This window comes from Sinohyriopsis cumingii, chromosome 5 (genome assembly GCF_028554795.1).
Source record: "Sinohyriopsis cumingii isolate HCF-2022 chromosome 5, ASM2855479v2, whole genome shotgun sequence".
NCBI classification, from domain to species: domain Eukaryota; kingdom Metazoa; phylum Mollusca; class Bivalvia; order Unionida; family Unionidae; genus Sinohyriopsis; species Sinohyriopsis cumingii.
The window spans coordinates 70,152,855-70,170,318 of NC_142965.1; the positions used below are offsets into that span (position 1 = coordinate 70,152,855).

The 17,464-nt window shown below is 35.8% G+C and overlaps 1 protein-coding gene across 1 annotated transcript in view; it reads right to left on the reverse strand.

The window, feature by feature from the left end:
* The window catches only part of LOC149799392 (protein phosphatase 1L-like), a 29,458-nt gene extending 13,384 nt beyond the window's left edge, over positions 1-16,074 (reverse strand). The window contains exons 1-4 of the mRNA XM_089958730.1: positions 15,811-16,074; positions 13,410-13,557; positions 10,997-11,168; positions 2,956-3,086 (exon numbers count right to left, since the gene is read on the reverse strand). Coding sequence (XP_089814856.1) covers positions 2,956-3,086; positions 10,997-11,168; positions 13,410-13,557; positions 15,811-16,025 — 666 coding nt within the window. The 5' untranslated portion in view covers positions 16,026-16,074. The remainder of the gene's footprint in view (positions 1-2,955; positions 3,087-10,996; positions 11,169-13,409; positions 13,558-15,810) is intronic.
* Between the last annotated feature and the right edge of the window lie 1,390 nt (positions 16,075-17,464).

Below are 17,464 nucleotides of genomic sequence, written 5' to 3' on the forward strand. Positions count from 1 at the left end.
TTAAATGGACAGATTCAAAACCTGACCTTGACCTTGACCTGCACATTAGGCTTACAGCTGTCCATGTGCACATTAAACCTCATTCAACTAAGAATTTTTCTGCTTTAAGACTTTCAGTTCTTATTATGTGTTTGTGTGTGTTGTCCCAACATTTATCTCCTAATACTCAGTACAAAATGAAACAAGTACCATTTTTATCAGTCTTTCATATGATTCAGCTGGGGTTCAAACCCGTTACCTCCTGCTTCCAAGGTGGATGCTTTAACCACTAAGCCAACAGAGCAGTCATTCTTAATATGATGGGATTCAACTTGTAAAACACATTTTGGTTGAATATATCTAATAATTTAGGATATATATATATATATATATATATATATATATATATATATATATATATATATATGCTGAAACAGTTGCAACCAGATGCACTGCAAAGACATGCACACTGGCCAGATGTACCCTATTCATTTACACCCCTACCAAGATTGCAAATACAGGCAGTAAACAAAGCTAAGCCATTAATAATTGTAAAAGTCACTCCCTTAGTTCTGGTGAACATCACTGACAGACCTGAAAGCTGCTGAACTTAAATAAATTATTTACTGACTTTTTTATTTCAAATTATGAAAGGATTTAACCCCAGAAAAAACATTTGTATTGAATTAAGACCTCAATCAATATCATTATTCTGGGGGTGGATAAATCCTTGTACTGACCTAAGACCTCAATCAATATCATTATTCTGGGGGTGAATAAATCCTCGTACTGACTTAAGACTTCAATCAATATCATTATTCTGGGGGTGGATAAATCCTTGTACTGACGTAAGACCTCAATCAATATCATTATTCTGGGGGTGAATAAATCCTCGTACTGACTTAAGACTTCAATCAATATCATTATTCTGGGGGTGGATAAATCCTTGTACTGACCTAAGACCTCAATCAATATCATTATTCTGGGGGTGAATAAATCCTTGTATTGACCAAAGACCTCAATCAATATCATTATTCTGGGGGTGGATAAATCCTTGTACTGACCTAAGACCGCAATTAATATCATTATTCTGGGGGTGAATAAATCCTTGTACTGACCTAAGACCACAATCAATATCATTATTCTGGGGGTGAATAAATCCTTGTATTGACCAAAGACCTCAATCAATATCATTATTCTGGGGGTGGATAAATCCTTGTACTGACCTAAGACCGCAATTAATATCATTATTCTGGGGGTGAATAAATCCTCGTACTGACTTAAGACTTCAATCAATATCATTATTCTGGGGGTGGATAAATCCTTGTATTGACCAAAGACCTCAATCAATATCATTATTCTGGGGGTGGATAAATCCTTGTACTGACCTAAGACCGCAATTAATATCATTATTCTGGGGGTGAATAAATCCTCGTACTGACTTAAAGACTTCAATCAATATCATTATTCTGGGGGTGGATAAATCCTTGTATTGACCAAAGACCTCAATCAGTATCATTATTCTGGGGGTGAATAAATCCTCGTACTGACTTAAGACTTCAATCAATATCATTATTCTGGGGGTGGATAAATTGTTGTACTGACCTAAGACTTCAATCAGTATCATTATTCTGGGGGTGTATAAATCATTGTACTGACCTAAGACCGCAATCAATATCATTATTCTGGGGGTGAATAAATCCTTGTATTGACCAAAGACCTCAATCAATATCATTATTCTGGGGGTGGATAAATCCTTGTACTGACCTAAGACCGCAATTAATATCATTATTCTGGGGGTGAATAAATCCTTGTATTGATCTAAGACATCAATCAATATCATTATTCTGGGGGGTGGATAAATCTTTCTATTGACTTAAGACCTCAATCAATATCATTATTCTGGGGGGTGGATAAATCTTTCTATTGACTTAAGACCTCAATCAATATCATTATTCTGGGGGGTGGATAAATCTTTCTATTGACTTAAGACATCAATCAATATCATTATTCTGGGGGTGGATAAATCTTTCTATTGACTTAAGACATCAATCAATATCATTATTCTGGGGGTGGATAAATCTTTCTGTTGACTTAAGACCTCAATCAATATCATTATTCTGGGGGGTGGATAAATCTTTCTATTGACTTAAGACATCAATCAATATCATTATTATGGGGGTGGATAAATCTTTCTATTGACTTAAGACATCAATCAATATCATTATTCTGGGGGTGGATAAATCTTTCTATTGACTTAAGACCTCAATCAATATCATTATTCTGGGGGGTGGATAAATCTTTCTATTGACTTAAGACATCAATCAATATCATTATTCTGGGGGTGGATAAATCTTTCTATTGACTTAAGACATCAATCAATATCATTATTCTGGGGGTGGATAAATCTTTCTATTGACTTAAGACATCAATCAATATCATTATTCTGGGGGTGGATAAATCTTTCTATTGACTTAAGACATCAATCAATATCATTATTCTGGGGGGTGGATAAATCTTTCTATTGACTTAAGACATCAATCAATATCATTATTCTGGGGGGTGGATAAATCTTTCTATTGACTTAAGACATCAATCAATATCATTATTCTGGGGGTGGATAAATCTTTCTATTGACTTAAGACATCAATCAATATCATTATTCTGGGGGTGGATAAATCTTTCTATTGACTTAAGACCTCAATCAATATCATTATTCGGGGGGGGGGGGGGATAAAACCTTGTATAAATCTCTTCAACAGTCAATAACTATAAATTATCTTCAAGGCTGCTTCTTGCTTTATGGTAGCCAGTGTTAAACTGACCCACTGGCATACTGAAAAATTTCTCAGGGTAGACCCCTAGGGACTTCCTGGGGCCCATTAGACCTGAAATTGCTGGCAATTTCTCAAAGGACGGGGGGGGGGGGGGGGGCCTAAATGAAAAAAATATTTAAAGGAATAACTGTGTACGAACCTGTTGCGGTTTGTGATCAAAGGATAATGGAATAGTTTTTCCATTCTTGTCACATATGACTCCCCTGGAATCTCCTACATTGGCAACTGTTAAAATTCTATCCCTCACTATGGCAATCAGTGCAGTTGTACCTGAAAGTAGCAAAAACTTAATTAAGGCGAAAAGCAACTATATTTTTGTATTGTCTATTACATATAACTGGAATTCTGGCCCCATGTCCCATGCTTTTTCTCACTTAAATTTAGCTCCATCCCTAAAAAAGTGTCCCTACACCAAACCCTTCAAATCTGACACCTCCCCTTAGAAATGATCAAAGTTCTAAGGTCTCCATCTTGAAGAATGTAGGATGTGCTGCATGAAATTGCACAAGCAAGTACACACAGGTACTGTCACATAATCAATGTCTTTTTCAAAATTGCACTGAAAATTGGTTATGATTGAAATTTTATTACCATAGCTGTAAGAAACCAAGAGGCATCATTTCTTTGTAAAATGTCTCAAAGAAATATTACAAAGGTATTATCCAACAAGAGCACCATAAGCAGCACATTTTATGCTCACACCATTTTAGCAGTCCTCTGTGCAAATGGATGTACATGAAACATTTGTGCCAAAACAGTCCCAATAACCTTGACCTTTTGACCCCAAAGTCATAGGCTTTTTCCTTATCCCAAGTGAAAACCATCAGTAACGTCTTCTCCAGGTCTGTGGTGCAGAACTAATGCTATTGTGAAGAAATCATTCTTTTTCAATTAAAGTGACCTTGATCTTTGACCATCTGAATACTAGACTTCTTCCTTACCCCAAGTGCATGCTGTCCACAAAATTTGATCCAGTTATGTGATCTAAAACTAATGTTAATTTGCAGAAACCATTTTATTCATTAAGCCACAGTGACCTTGACATAAACGTTTGACCCTTAATTACACAGGGTTCTTTCTTGCCACAAGTGAAAGCCATCCACAAAGTTTTGCAACCATACAAGATACACAAACAAGTTTTTTTGTGAAAACCATTTTTCTTCTCTTGGTCACATTGACCCTGACACTTGGCCATTTGTACCCAAAATCAACAATCTTCTTCCCTATCTCATACGCAAGGCATTCACAATGTTTGGTAACTGTACAATGTAGAGTCATCATATTATTGTGGAGAAACCAATTTTCTTCATTCACTCTGACCTTGACGTTTGACCTCAAAGTCAACAGGGATCTTTCTTACACAAGTGCAAAGCCTTCTGCAAATGTTATTAAGAGTTGATAGTGGAGAACTTAAGTTACTGTGCAGAAAGCATTTGTCTTCTTTCAGTCATTTACCCTGACCTATGAACGTTTGACCCTGAAATCTATAGGATTCTTCCTTACCCCAAGTGCAAGCCAACAACAAAGTTTGTTAAATATAGATGGTGGACAACTCAAGTTATTGTGCAGAAATGAAACTGGTGACAGACGTACAGATAGGCAACATCACGATATAATATGCTGTGCCTTATGGTTAAAGTGAAAATGAATGTAACAAAAACAAAGCGTTATCTCTATCCATTGCACACCCTAAACACCTCGACCAGCAATACCATAATAACCTTGAAAATCTCTCTTCATACATGATTTATACTAACAACCTCTATAAACAGCCTAGAACACCCCCCGGTTTAGAACATTTTGAAGAGAAAAAAAAGAAAGAAAAAAAGAAACACCAGTCAAAAGCAACAAGAAACCAGCGATGTGAAGCAACCAGGACCATTCCCAAGCTCTCCTTCCCACTAATGACAGCCAACCATTCAACTGCAAGGGACCTTTATGGACTCACAGATTGAGGCCAAACTATCAGGGTTCCTTGAACCCATAAAAGCGGGGAGGAGGTGGTACCATTCCCTTCCCCAGAAACAACAGGCTGCGGTGCAGTCAGAAAAAAGTGGCACATGCACAATTGTGTGCACGCCACTATAATTAAACTCAACAACAACAACAACAACAACAAAATCCACTGCACTGCCAAAACATCTAATAGGAGACAAAAAGATGTGTCAATAACTTTTTATTAACACAGTTATTTATTATAATAAATGCTAATAACTAATGAATGTACAATAAAGTCAAATGAGATCAAGATTTGAAAGAAAAATTCCATGCTCATTTCAGGCTAACCAGACATTTAATCATGTAAATGTTTTCAAAAGATCACACAATAAAGCTTTTATTGTGATAATGCAAGTGTCCAAGGAAAAATATGATCATACAGTGCAGCGCCAAAAAGGTGGAAGCAAACAAGAGTGTATTATATCATTTTTATGGCACAATTAGTGCATCATGTATTATTTTCATCTGTCTCACTAAAATGTTTTGTGTCCCCCCCCAAATGTGGAGGTTTGGGGTCAAAGAGTTTTCTGCCCTGGGGAACCTACCTGCAACACCGATATGTGCCTTTTGCTATTAATGATTCTTTGATTTAAATTAATTTTATGTTTCTGCCTATTTTTGTCCATCTATCCAGTCATTATCCACACTTTCATCAGCAGGGCAAAACTAAACAAACTGCTGAATAAGTTTCTATGAAATTTGATACACATATTAGTCCAGTGGTCCAGATGTGCTTTTTGGTATTTCACAAATCTTCAGATACAATATTTATAGTATTCGACTATCCATCTATCCAAACTTTTGTTCCAAAGCACAACACTACAACCAAATATCACACTATGAAATATGGTGTACATATTAGACTAGTGGATTGGCATATATATCCATTTTGATATTCACTACTCTTAAATTTTAATATTTTTTGTTTTCTTCCATCTGTTCATCCATCCATCCATCAATCATTCACATTTTCTTTCTGGGGCATATCTCTACGAAACTTGGTACCACTTATTCCTGCTTACAAGTCATGTCCTGCAACAAAATGCACATACCCAGATCTACCATCTGGCAGATATGGACCAAAACAGTTTGTTTCAACTTATCAGTAAAACAAACAACATAAACACATGTCTCAGACACTTTGATTGCATTTATTGATATCCTCAGTAACTGTATCTGCAGTTCCATTAAGTATTTCAATGTCAGTTACAAAAGCTGTCTTCACCTGCCTCTGGCAGTCAGCATAATGTGAACACACAGCCAAATGTTTTCGAGTCATATTTGTCTGTAACTTCATCTGCAATTATGGAACAGTACTAATTTCTGCACATCTCATATAAAATTTCATGCTCATCTTTACCAATATAATGCTGAGCAACTGAATTAGACTGTCCCAATTTCTGTAATTGGCTTTCTTGGCAAGCTCGGGTAGATCTGTGGCACCTACATCAATATATAGGTCAATGGTTGGGCCAAACAAGTTCAGAAGCAAGTTGTACTGCAGTAAATAGTAGAGAACTTTAAGTGCATCCCTCGCTGTTGTTTGGACTACACTGTTTTAATCTTAGAAGCAATATCTTCAACTCTGTGTGCCATATCCAGCGCAACAGCAAAAAGGTGCTGTTCACCACCCAGGTGTTGATGTGCTTTGTCCTTTCTTGAATACATGTCCCCCACTTCAGACCATACTTTACTTTCTTTGGTTCTATATGATTTATGCTTCTCACACAGTAAAAAACAAAAAAAGACATCCCTTATTCTGCCATTTTGGTCTGACTTTGTTACAAGCAAAGCTGTAGTTATTGTTTCTGCCAGTCCTTGACCCCAACTTTGTGATGAGATTCACCGAGCTACCTTTTCCATGGTTATGATGGTTTGGTTTGATTTGTTTCAACAACTGATGTCCCAGGTGAGGTAGCTGAAATCATTGTTGAGTGTGAGAACCTTAGAAAAACTGCTTTCATTACTGGGATCAATACAACAACAAAAATTAGAAAACAAAGGCTTGCAATGACTTGATCGACACTAACTATACAGTATATAATAGCATTTATTAGGGAACAAAGAAAATATTCAAACTTCAAATTAAATTTCTACCACTAACAATTTACATGTCTCATTACATACATGTACCCTCCAAATCTGTGTTGATACTGATGGAGTATATGTGAGTCTCATGACACCTGTTTATTATAATGTGCAATTTTGATGCATGCAAATCTTGCTGAACACACCAGCATAAAGACACTATTGGTATTTGGTAATAACCATATCTGTGCAAAATTCCAAACTGCCATAGGACAAAGTGTTTGGCTACTCCACATGAACGTACAAGTTACAAAACATATGATTTGATCCAGAAATATCCTGTACATGTTGCCAAAAGAACCCTGTAGCTGACAGTAGCTCAACAGCTGCAAATAATACCACTAAGTGCATAAAATATCCACTGATGTGTGCAGACAAAAGTGTCAGCATATTTTTCAGGTTTTAATGAACTGATATCAGTCCCTAAACTTCCAGTCAATATCTTTACAGGTGTGGTGTTGATTTATCAGTCTAATACACATAGTGACAAATGCATCAGTTCTTGCAGTAACTGATTTAAAATCCAACATGAAGGGTTTATGTACTGTTACAAAATTCTTGTCAAATTGTTCATTTTACTGCTAGATTTCTATGAACTTTCTGCTTTCAATTTTTAATGTATTATGTCTACACTTTGATTTTTATGACAAGGAAGGCTAGTAAGTACTGTTTGTTTATTGCAACTTAGAACAATGTTAACCTAATAGGACTCATGTATATAGTAAACACTGTTTAACCAAGTAGTTGTTACATTTGTAACATCAAAATGTGCAAGACAGAGCTTTTAAGAACATCAATTTACCTTAAGTATTTACCCCAAAAACTGAATTAGACATATAAAGACTAGTATGACATCTTAAAATTTAGTGTGAAAGAGAAAAAAAGGTAAGGTGGATAAGGCAATGAGAAAGTTGAACCACAGAGGCTCATATTGGTGCTTACATTTTACCTATAAATAATAATGCATTATATATAGTAGACATATTTTGTATAGGTTAATTGTAAGCATTGATGTGACCTCCTGTGAGCTGTACAATATAATAATAAACATCTGCATTACAAAGGAAGTATTCTTTACAGCCACCACTTGCTAGATCAACTATAATGTCAAATACGGCAATGTATACCATAATCACAGAAAGATCAACTATCATGTCAAAATAGGGCAGTGTATACCATAATCACAGAAAGATCAACTATAATCATGTCAAATACTGCAATGTATACCATAATCACAGAAAGATTAACTATAATGTCAAATATGGCAATGTATACCATAATCACAGAAAGATCAACTATAATCATGTCAAATACTGCAAAGTATACCATAGTCACAGAAAGATTAACTATAATGTCAAATATGGCAATGTATACCATAATCACAGAAAGATCAACTATAATGTCAAAAACGGCAATGTATACCATAATCACAGAAAGATCAACTATAATGTCAAATACGGCAATGTATACCATAATCACAGAAAGATTAACTATAATGTCAAATACGGCAATGTATACCATAATCACAGAAAGAAAGAAGACCTGATCTAAAGTCAATGTCCATGGTTCTATCCTCTCTTTATTTTTACTGACATATTATCTCTTAAATTGTCCACTTAGTCCACATATGGCCTCTCATTAATTATTCAATTCACATCAAAACACAGTTGACCATAGGATCATGTGTCAGCTAATATGGCTTGTATTGGTCAACAGAAATTCATCGAAAGTAAACGAAATTGCTTACCTGCAAAAGCTGAAGCCTAAAATGGAAATTAATGGACGGTTGTGGCTTGCAACTTTTTTTGTTGCAAACTGGGAACATCAACGTTTTTCACTCTGCATGACTGTACTAATGGTGTAATTCAAAGTTTTTTTTCTTCATACGCTTGGCAAAATTTGGCACTGACACATTTTTTAATGTGGCAGACAAAAAAAAAAACATCTTTGCAGATAGCAAATTTTCACAAGACAGATGCTTCTAAGCCAGACCAAATGCAGTAATGTCTTTAATTATATAGTTATGATCTGGCTAATATACACTGTAACTTGGTGTTTAATCAAAGTATAATGTGATCTGGCTAATATACACTGTAACTTGGTGTTTAATCAAAGTATAATGTGATCCGGCTAATACAGTGGAACCTGTCTTGAAAGACCACCCCTTCTGCCAAAACATAATGGTCTCTCATGACAGGTGGTCTCTCATAACAGGTTATAACAATATATAATCTCTAAATCTGTACATGGAGAACCTGGTCTCTCAAGACAGGCGGTCTCTCATAGCAGTGGTCTCTCAAGACAGGTTTTACTGTATACACTGTAACTTGGTGTTTAATCACAGTATAATGTGATCTGGCTAATATACACTGTAACTTGGTGTTTAATCAAAGTATAATGTGATCTGGCTAATATACACTGTAACTTGGTGTTCAATCAAAGTATAATGTGATCTGGCTAATATACACTGTAACTTGGTGTTTAATCAAAGTACAATATGATCTGGCTAATATACACTGTAACTTGGTGTTTAATCAAAGTATAATGTGATCTGGCTAATATACACTGTAATCTGGTGTTTAATCAAAGTACAATATGACCTGGCTAATATACACTGTAATCTGATGTTTAATCAAAGTACAATATGATCTGGCTAATATACACTGTAACCTGGTGTTTAATCAAAGTACAATGTGATCTGCAATCAGTTAAGCAAGTGATTCAAGTTTGACAAACAATGAAAACAACCAATATAACTAAAGAGGCATGTGGAAAATTACAGTGTTTATACAGATGCTAATTGTGCAGTTGAAGACAAAGGGTCACACTGAATGGAGCTGATGAGGCTGAGGTTGAAGAAGGCCGATGTGCACAGATGGGGCAAAGCAAGAGGCCTTTTGAGGACAAGCATTCCATTCTAACCAGAACACTGCATTTCAATTTGCTTTCAATGTTTGTCCAACAAAAGCAGCTTATGTTTATCTAGTTCATGGCCATGTCACATCAGGAGATATTAAAATTCTTTTAGCTGAATAAACTTGAACGTGTCTATTGATATTTATATAACATGCATTCCATCTTCTTGGCCAACAAATTGTTATTATTTTTACATGTATTATTAAAAACTGAGTAATTGAATCCTTTAGAAGAAGCAGATTTTGTCTGAATTAGTGATAAATTGATATAGGATAAATTATATGTATCTGGGGAACACCGATAATCAACAAATATGAAGAAGTGGCAGATGTATTATCAAACCACTACTGGAAAGCACAATGTAAAGTTCTACATATGACAAAGGGGAGATAATCTACATTTTGGAAGGTAATACATGCCTCAGCAATGTTAAAACAGTAAGAGCAACATGAAAGGCGAACTGTGCTGCCAACTGAGTCTGAAGGTTTTGAGTCTGCATCGAAAAAAAAATGAGAAACAATTTCATGACTGCTCATTAAAACTATTATTTAAAAATGATGGTCAGGTTGTGTGTGGATAAACCATTTTGGGACAAGACTGAGAATACACTGTCGCCTCCTTCCAGCATGGTGGCCACACAGCAAAATGGTTTTCAGTTTCTACAGATTACCAAACCATCACATCTTGCATACTGATCAACCCACACTAGGATTATTATAGTTGCTAAGGTTGTGGGTGTCATGGTCGAATGTCATTTTTCCAACACATGCATGGTATGTTATACATGGAAGCAAGTAGAGAGGATGAACCCAGGAAAACCCCTGGAAGAAAGACCAAACCATGGGAAGCTACTGACAAGCTTTCTTATGTAACCATGTTGGTCGAGTCCAAGACTCAAATTCAAGTGGACAGAGGTGAGACATCAGTAATCATACAGGTGAGTGCCTTAGACCACTCAGCCACCTGAGCCCTAGATGTCAATGATCTATAAAAACGTGCACCTAAGACTACCTGACACCCATTAGTTGTCACTAAGGAGAAAAGACAGTAACAAAATGACAACTGATGGAGGATGTCACATAATACTGCAATATCCTTTATGGAAGTACCTTCTTTCAGTATCACAATATACCCCTGCTAAACCTTTAAGATAAAAAGGGATGTAATTAAAAAAATACCTGAGATGTCAAAACTGTTCCTCTCGATATCTAAAAGCCTGCTATCTACACTCAAAACTTCCTGGGCTAAAATTTGGGTTAAATTTTCACTGATATTGTCCTCTGTTGAAGGCCTCAACAAACGAATCATCAGTTCTTTAAAAATAGTCTTCTCTACAAATTCTGCTGCAAACTGAAATGAAAACGTAAATATAAATAGTAATCCTTCATTATAATGTTATTCATCAGTCAGAGATTACCAGTATTCCCTCATTATGTTGCTGTCAATGGAAGCCGTACTTTTACCAACTTGTAGTTTAGTACTGTAAGACACATTTTTACTACCACTTAATCAAATTACAGCCATGACCTTATAATAGGAAGGTGTTATAATGAAGAGGCTTATAGTGAGGGAAAGTTTTCATATGCCATCATTACATAAACTCTTATACCCTTATGCACTACCCTTCTAAAATATGTTGGCCAGAAACTCAATAGAGCTTCATTCTCGACTACTTTTCTTAATTTGCATTTCACACAATGGCATGGAATCAAATGAGTACAGTCAAACCTGTCCTAATGGTCAATTTACCTAATGGTCACCTCAACACAAAACCAATCTAATTCCTCCCCCTATATAAATGTCAAGGGTGTAATGGTTACCTGTTTTATGCTCTCAGCAGCCAAGTGTTTCCTAATCTAACGCTTGTACTCACCATACACCAGTCACACAGACAGTGTAACTCAAATTTTTCAATATGTCAGTTGGAAAGATTTTATCATTAAGGTAGAGGGTTGAAGCAATCCATTTTCTGGAATATGTTATCACAGCCAAAATGGAAGTCAATTTTTGTGCAACAGGTATAGTTTAATATCTTCATCATTTCATAATCTATGGCATTTTAGTGCCAATTTGATCACTTTATTATCATGTGGAAAGTTCCATTTTACAGGAAACTGCTCCAATCAACCTCATGGTATACAGAATATTGTTACGTCGGTTGTTATCACATATTTTTAAGACAAGATCTCCTTTATCCTTTAAACACTCGATTTCCTGGACACAGAAACTTGGGATCTTGATGAGAACAAAAGTCCAGATGCAGTGTTTACTTCTGGATGTGAGATTCCATGAATCACACCTAAGCTGGATGAACTGCCCCATAAAAAATGAACAAGCACGTAAAAATCATACTGATACACGAATCACCCTAACTGGATGAATTGCCCCTTTAAAAAAATGAACAAGCATGTAAAAATCATACTGATACACGAATCACCCCTAACTGGATGAATTGCCCCTTTAAAAAAATGAACAAGCAGGTAAAAATCATGCTGATCCAGAAAAACCCTTAAACTTGATGAATTGCCTCTTAAAACTGAACAAGCATGTAAAAATCCTGATGATCCAGTTCACTGTAAGCATAACAAAACCTGTAACTTTCATTTATAAAATAACATAGCTCAATCTGATTTACTGTGTAAAATCTTTATAATCTAGTGCTTCCTAAGTGACTTTTTGCAAATGACCAATGCGAGGTTTTCATTTATTAACCTAGTTATTAAGAATAATTAGAAGAACAAACAAATCAGACCTCGATCTTCCAGCTTATTATGCAACGGCAGATCAGGATCTATGTTGTTTGCATCAGGACCTGACTCATAGGTGATTATAAATAGTTTTGAAGCATACTATAAGTAGTCTATTGAAAGTTAGGGTTCTCTTGTAAAATCTGCCTCCTAAATACTGAAAATTGTCCTGTACAAAAATTTTCGGACTGGGTTAAAATCATGATGAGATCAATTTGTTCATGTAAAATCATGGCAAGATCAATTTGTTCAAGTAAAATCACGGTGAGATCAATCTGTTCAAGTAAAATCATGGTGAGATCAATTTGTTCAAGTAAAATCATGGTGAGATCAATTTGTTCATGTAAAATCATGGTGAGATCAATTTGTTCATGTAAAATAATGGAGAGATCAATTTGTTCATGTAAAATCATTAAATTATGTACTACATATCTTAATGTCTAAAATAATCAATATTATCTGGATGATGATGTCTTTATTTTTCTGTTACATTTCAAGTTTGAAGTTCGCTTTTATAATTATGCTTTAATTTGAGTCTGCATGGCTAACCATTCTTGCCATCTAGGGAATTTTTTTACATCTGTTTAAAAAAATGAGATTCAGTTTCTTACAACTGAGTTGCATGGTTATTTATTGAAGGTCCACTAGGTGTCCAAGACTAGCAAAGTTTACAACATTACTGGTTATATCATGCCAAGAAAATATGTCCAATTCCCAGGGACACTTTGAGGCAGCTGACCCAACCTGGCCTAAGCAGATAATGAACCCAAGACCAGCATCTAAGTGTCCAGCATGAACTTAAAGCACTCACTTTCAACACTAGGTAATATGCAAATACACTGACCTCTCCCCCATGGCCATCAAAAATTCCATACAAAGAAGTTTTTGTCCCCTCTAGATCATGCACCATGTTGAACCTGTCTTCCATGTGAGGGCGCCGACCCTGTATTGCAAACATGGCAGCATTTCCTTTCATCATTTCCCATGATGTTCTGAAAGAATATGGACATAAAAAAACATTTCAAACTTATATTCCATATTTTTTTTAAAAAACACAACTTCACACACTAAGGAAAACAAAGGAGACCTAACTCATGGTTTGCATGAAATCTAGCCAAGGTTCCAATGTGATAACCCTATCTACACCTTAGTGTATCAAGCAAATATTTTCCAGTCAAAATTAAGTTCCTACAGGATCAAAACATGGGGAGCACACAACTTGAATGAACTGATAAATAAACAATTTTCCAGTGCTAGTCCGTGCTTGCACAAATACTTTACACGCAAATACACATTAATGGCTTCCCTCCAGCACATGGTCATACTTTCGATGTGAATTTTCCCAAGTATCCTTTTTAGGTCAACTGCTCCCAACATTTTCAGCTGATGTACATTGCATCATGCTATTGGTTAGGTGACATTACATACTAAGGGAGGAAACTCATGAAATCCAACAGCTGTTGCTAGTACAAAGCACCAATATATGTTTGATCTGCCAAGGTGTAGATAGGAATATCATATCAAAACCTTGGTTTTCAAAAATGCATAGTTTGAAATAAAGATCATGCATTACATTGTGGTGGATGAGGTGCATAACTGCTGAACATGTTATGTACCACACTGGGTTACTTTACACTGAACCATGTTTCAAATAACGTTAAAATGATGATACTTGTTTTCCTATATCAGCTTCAAACAGTAGTACAAAAATAATAGAAATCTACACAATAGTAACCAACTAGGATATGCTATAATATTTAAAGGATTTGCAAATTATAGAAAATACTAAATCAATTAAGGATACTGCAATAGTTCCGAGCAACCAATATCATTTGTGATATAATGAGCTAAAGTTCTATAATGACTGCCTCATCTGATTCAACTTTACCAGAAATGGATACAAGATTTTGCTAGAAAAACAGATGTTGCTATACTTAATTAATTTCCATGAGCATACTGAAATTTTTTCCAGAAATGACCTCACAAACTTTATAGTGTGCAAAGCAAACTCTTTTGAAAAAGAATATCATATGCACAAGGTCGAGTTGAAAAGCCTTCAATTGTAGCTTTTATTTTCTGGCATCATTAATGATTTACTCTGGAAAGTACTTTAGTCCTACAGTGTAAGATGTTCACCCTGATATTTCTGTTTTTGTTGAGGTCTTACTTCCAAAATAAATAGCACTGTGTAGCATGTTCCCCAGTCATCCTACAGTGTAAGATGTTCACCCTGATATTTCTGTTTTTGTTGATGTCTTACTTCCAAAATAAATAGCACTGTGTTGCATGTTCCCCAGTCATCTAACTGGGGTACTAGAGGCCACATTTTCAGGAATATCTCACGAACTTGGCAGCCCATATTGACAATTGCCTTAGTTGGGCTATAATAACTATCTTTTCACTCATGGAATCAAATTATGACACAAGCAAATGGACATGTTTTCAAGATATGCTGATGCACATTTCAGCTGGTTGAAATCTGACGGTAGCTGATGAATATTGAAGTGGGTTAAAAGAGGGATAAGTTTCTCTAATGACTTTCATCAACATCAACATTATCTCCATTCTGTTAACATACTCCAACTGCAAACAACTTTGGCAGCCCAAGGAATCACACTACACAACACCATTTATTCTGGACGATATCAACCCCAACAATATAAATCTTATGGTGGATACATTAGATTTTATGTCTAGGAAATACTTCTGCAAAGAAAAAAATTTAAAACAAAAAGCAAATGAAGTGAAAATAATTATACACTGTGCAAATTCATGACTTTAAATATATGTTCAATATTTAAGAAATCAATGTTTTATGGAATGTGGAAATATTTCCTTTTGCATTGCAAAGAATGCCCACATGACCCTATACAAAATATTTGAAAGGTATTATACATAATTGTTGTTCTCTACTATTACTGTGCTCTGTTTTAAGTTATGTTGAGTCAGTACACAATATATTTCAGTCAGTATACACACTCGTTTTTGTCTTTATTTTTATTTGCATGGATGGCCAGTACAATAAAGCTCTAAAGCAAATGACTGCATCACCAATAAATACAGAGTTTTCACCTCCGCCGATTCAAAGAGGATGACCTCAAAATAATCGTATGGTATATATCGTATGTCGTGCCCACATCCAATAGATGATCCAGTAGTTCTACAATTGTTCCACATTTTTTTAGGGGAGGGAGATTTTATGCTAATTTTATGTATTATGCTAATGATTGCAAATGCCAGATTACCTATCTTTCCAAGCAATATTGTCGATGTCACTTTTAGACTCTTCTTCCCTTGATCTTCGTTGTAAATGAAACTTTGCCCTTTGCCAGTAATTCCACAGAGGTTTTACGTGGTGAAATGTGTTATAAATGATAATAATTAAAACAAAGCATATTATAGATTCTGGACTCAATATGTATCTTCTTGTAAATTTACTAACATGGGCAATAAAAGTCATTTTTATCCTAGCAATTTCTTAACATGTTCAATATTGAAAATTGACAGCTGGCGGGGAAGAAAGCGGAAATGAAAATTGAGCCTGGTTATCATAATATATTTACCGGATCTGAAGGGTCTGTAATCATTGCTCGTATAGAGAGCTTTAGCGGAAAAAAACGACACAATGAAAATTTTTTCGGGTACAAGCCCCCTCCCCCCCCCCCCCCCCCATTATAAACAGCATTTTTATCCTCGAGACTGTTCGTGTTCGTTTTATAATAAAAATACGTATATAAAATTATTGCAAGTTTATGCGCAAATTAATGTAATTTAAATGAAGTAGTAAGTTAATAGAGAATTTGTAATTTCGATCCTGCTCTAGGTCACAATGTTTTACCCCACATGACATCGTCTTCATATTACGTTTGCATACCCATACGTGAACGTTACGCACAGGTGCTCAATACGAAAGTCGTGGGGCAGAAGGCTGTGACCTAGATTAACCAGACCGGTATTATCATACTAAGTATACGGTCCACAACTTCCACGACAAGTACACACGTGATTTGCATCGATGCTAACGTGGGCACAGTCTTTGGACAGGAGTTTTGAAATGCATCACAGATACAATCTTTGAAAATAAGTGTAGATGGATCAATATGTGTGAAGTGCTCGCAGGCCGATCGGTATTTGCGTAGACTTGTTAGGCCTCTGTGAGACTTCTTAGTATAGTGCGATTAAATTGGAAAACGTGAACTATGTGGCAGGAAATGCCATTATGAATGTTATAAATCACGTTTGCTGGCGGTGTGTTGGTCTCAGTTCTCGACCATGTCTTAAATGTGGTCGCGGAGTAAAGTCACTTAATCAGTCCTCGAGCCATGCGGATCTGTTCGTGAATAGCATCGCACGCGCTGGAGAAGACTCGTCGAACCTATAATATACCTGACCCCGTTGACAAAACAGTCACAGTAGTCAATTATATAATTGCCAGGATTGAAGCAATTCCAGTTTCTGATCCTGCTAAATTCAATGCTACAAAAATGTATCAATTAGAGAATTATTTCCTCGTATATAAGCCAACCGACTGTGATTCAACTATGGCAGCTCGCGCAAGAGCGTGAAATACGAATACCAAGCGGTATGAGAAAGTTAAAACACTTGCAGTGGTATAAGGTTCTATAGTGGAGCAAAGGTTAACTGTAAAGCAACTTAGTGAAATAGCAGTGCAGTATTATATCAAGATTCCTACACTAGCCAAGAAGGCTGATAAAGCGTCGTCACCGTATTGCGCTGACCATTGCCAGTGAGGCTGACGCAAAAGCACGAACAATTACACTGGTCAACAGTGAAATCATTACTGACTTGAAAAGGCCCTAATCTGTAGTATTTTGGTGTGCCGAACACGAATATAACCGTGAAAAATTTGTATTGGCTCTCGTTTTGAAGATATTCATA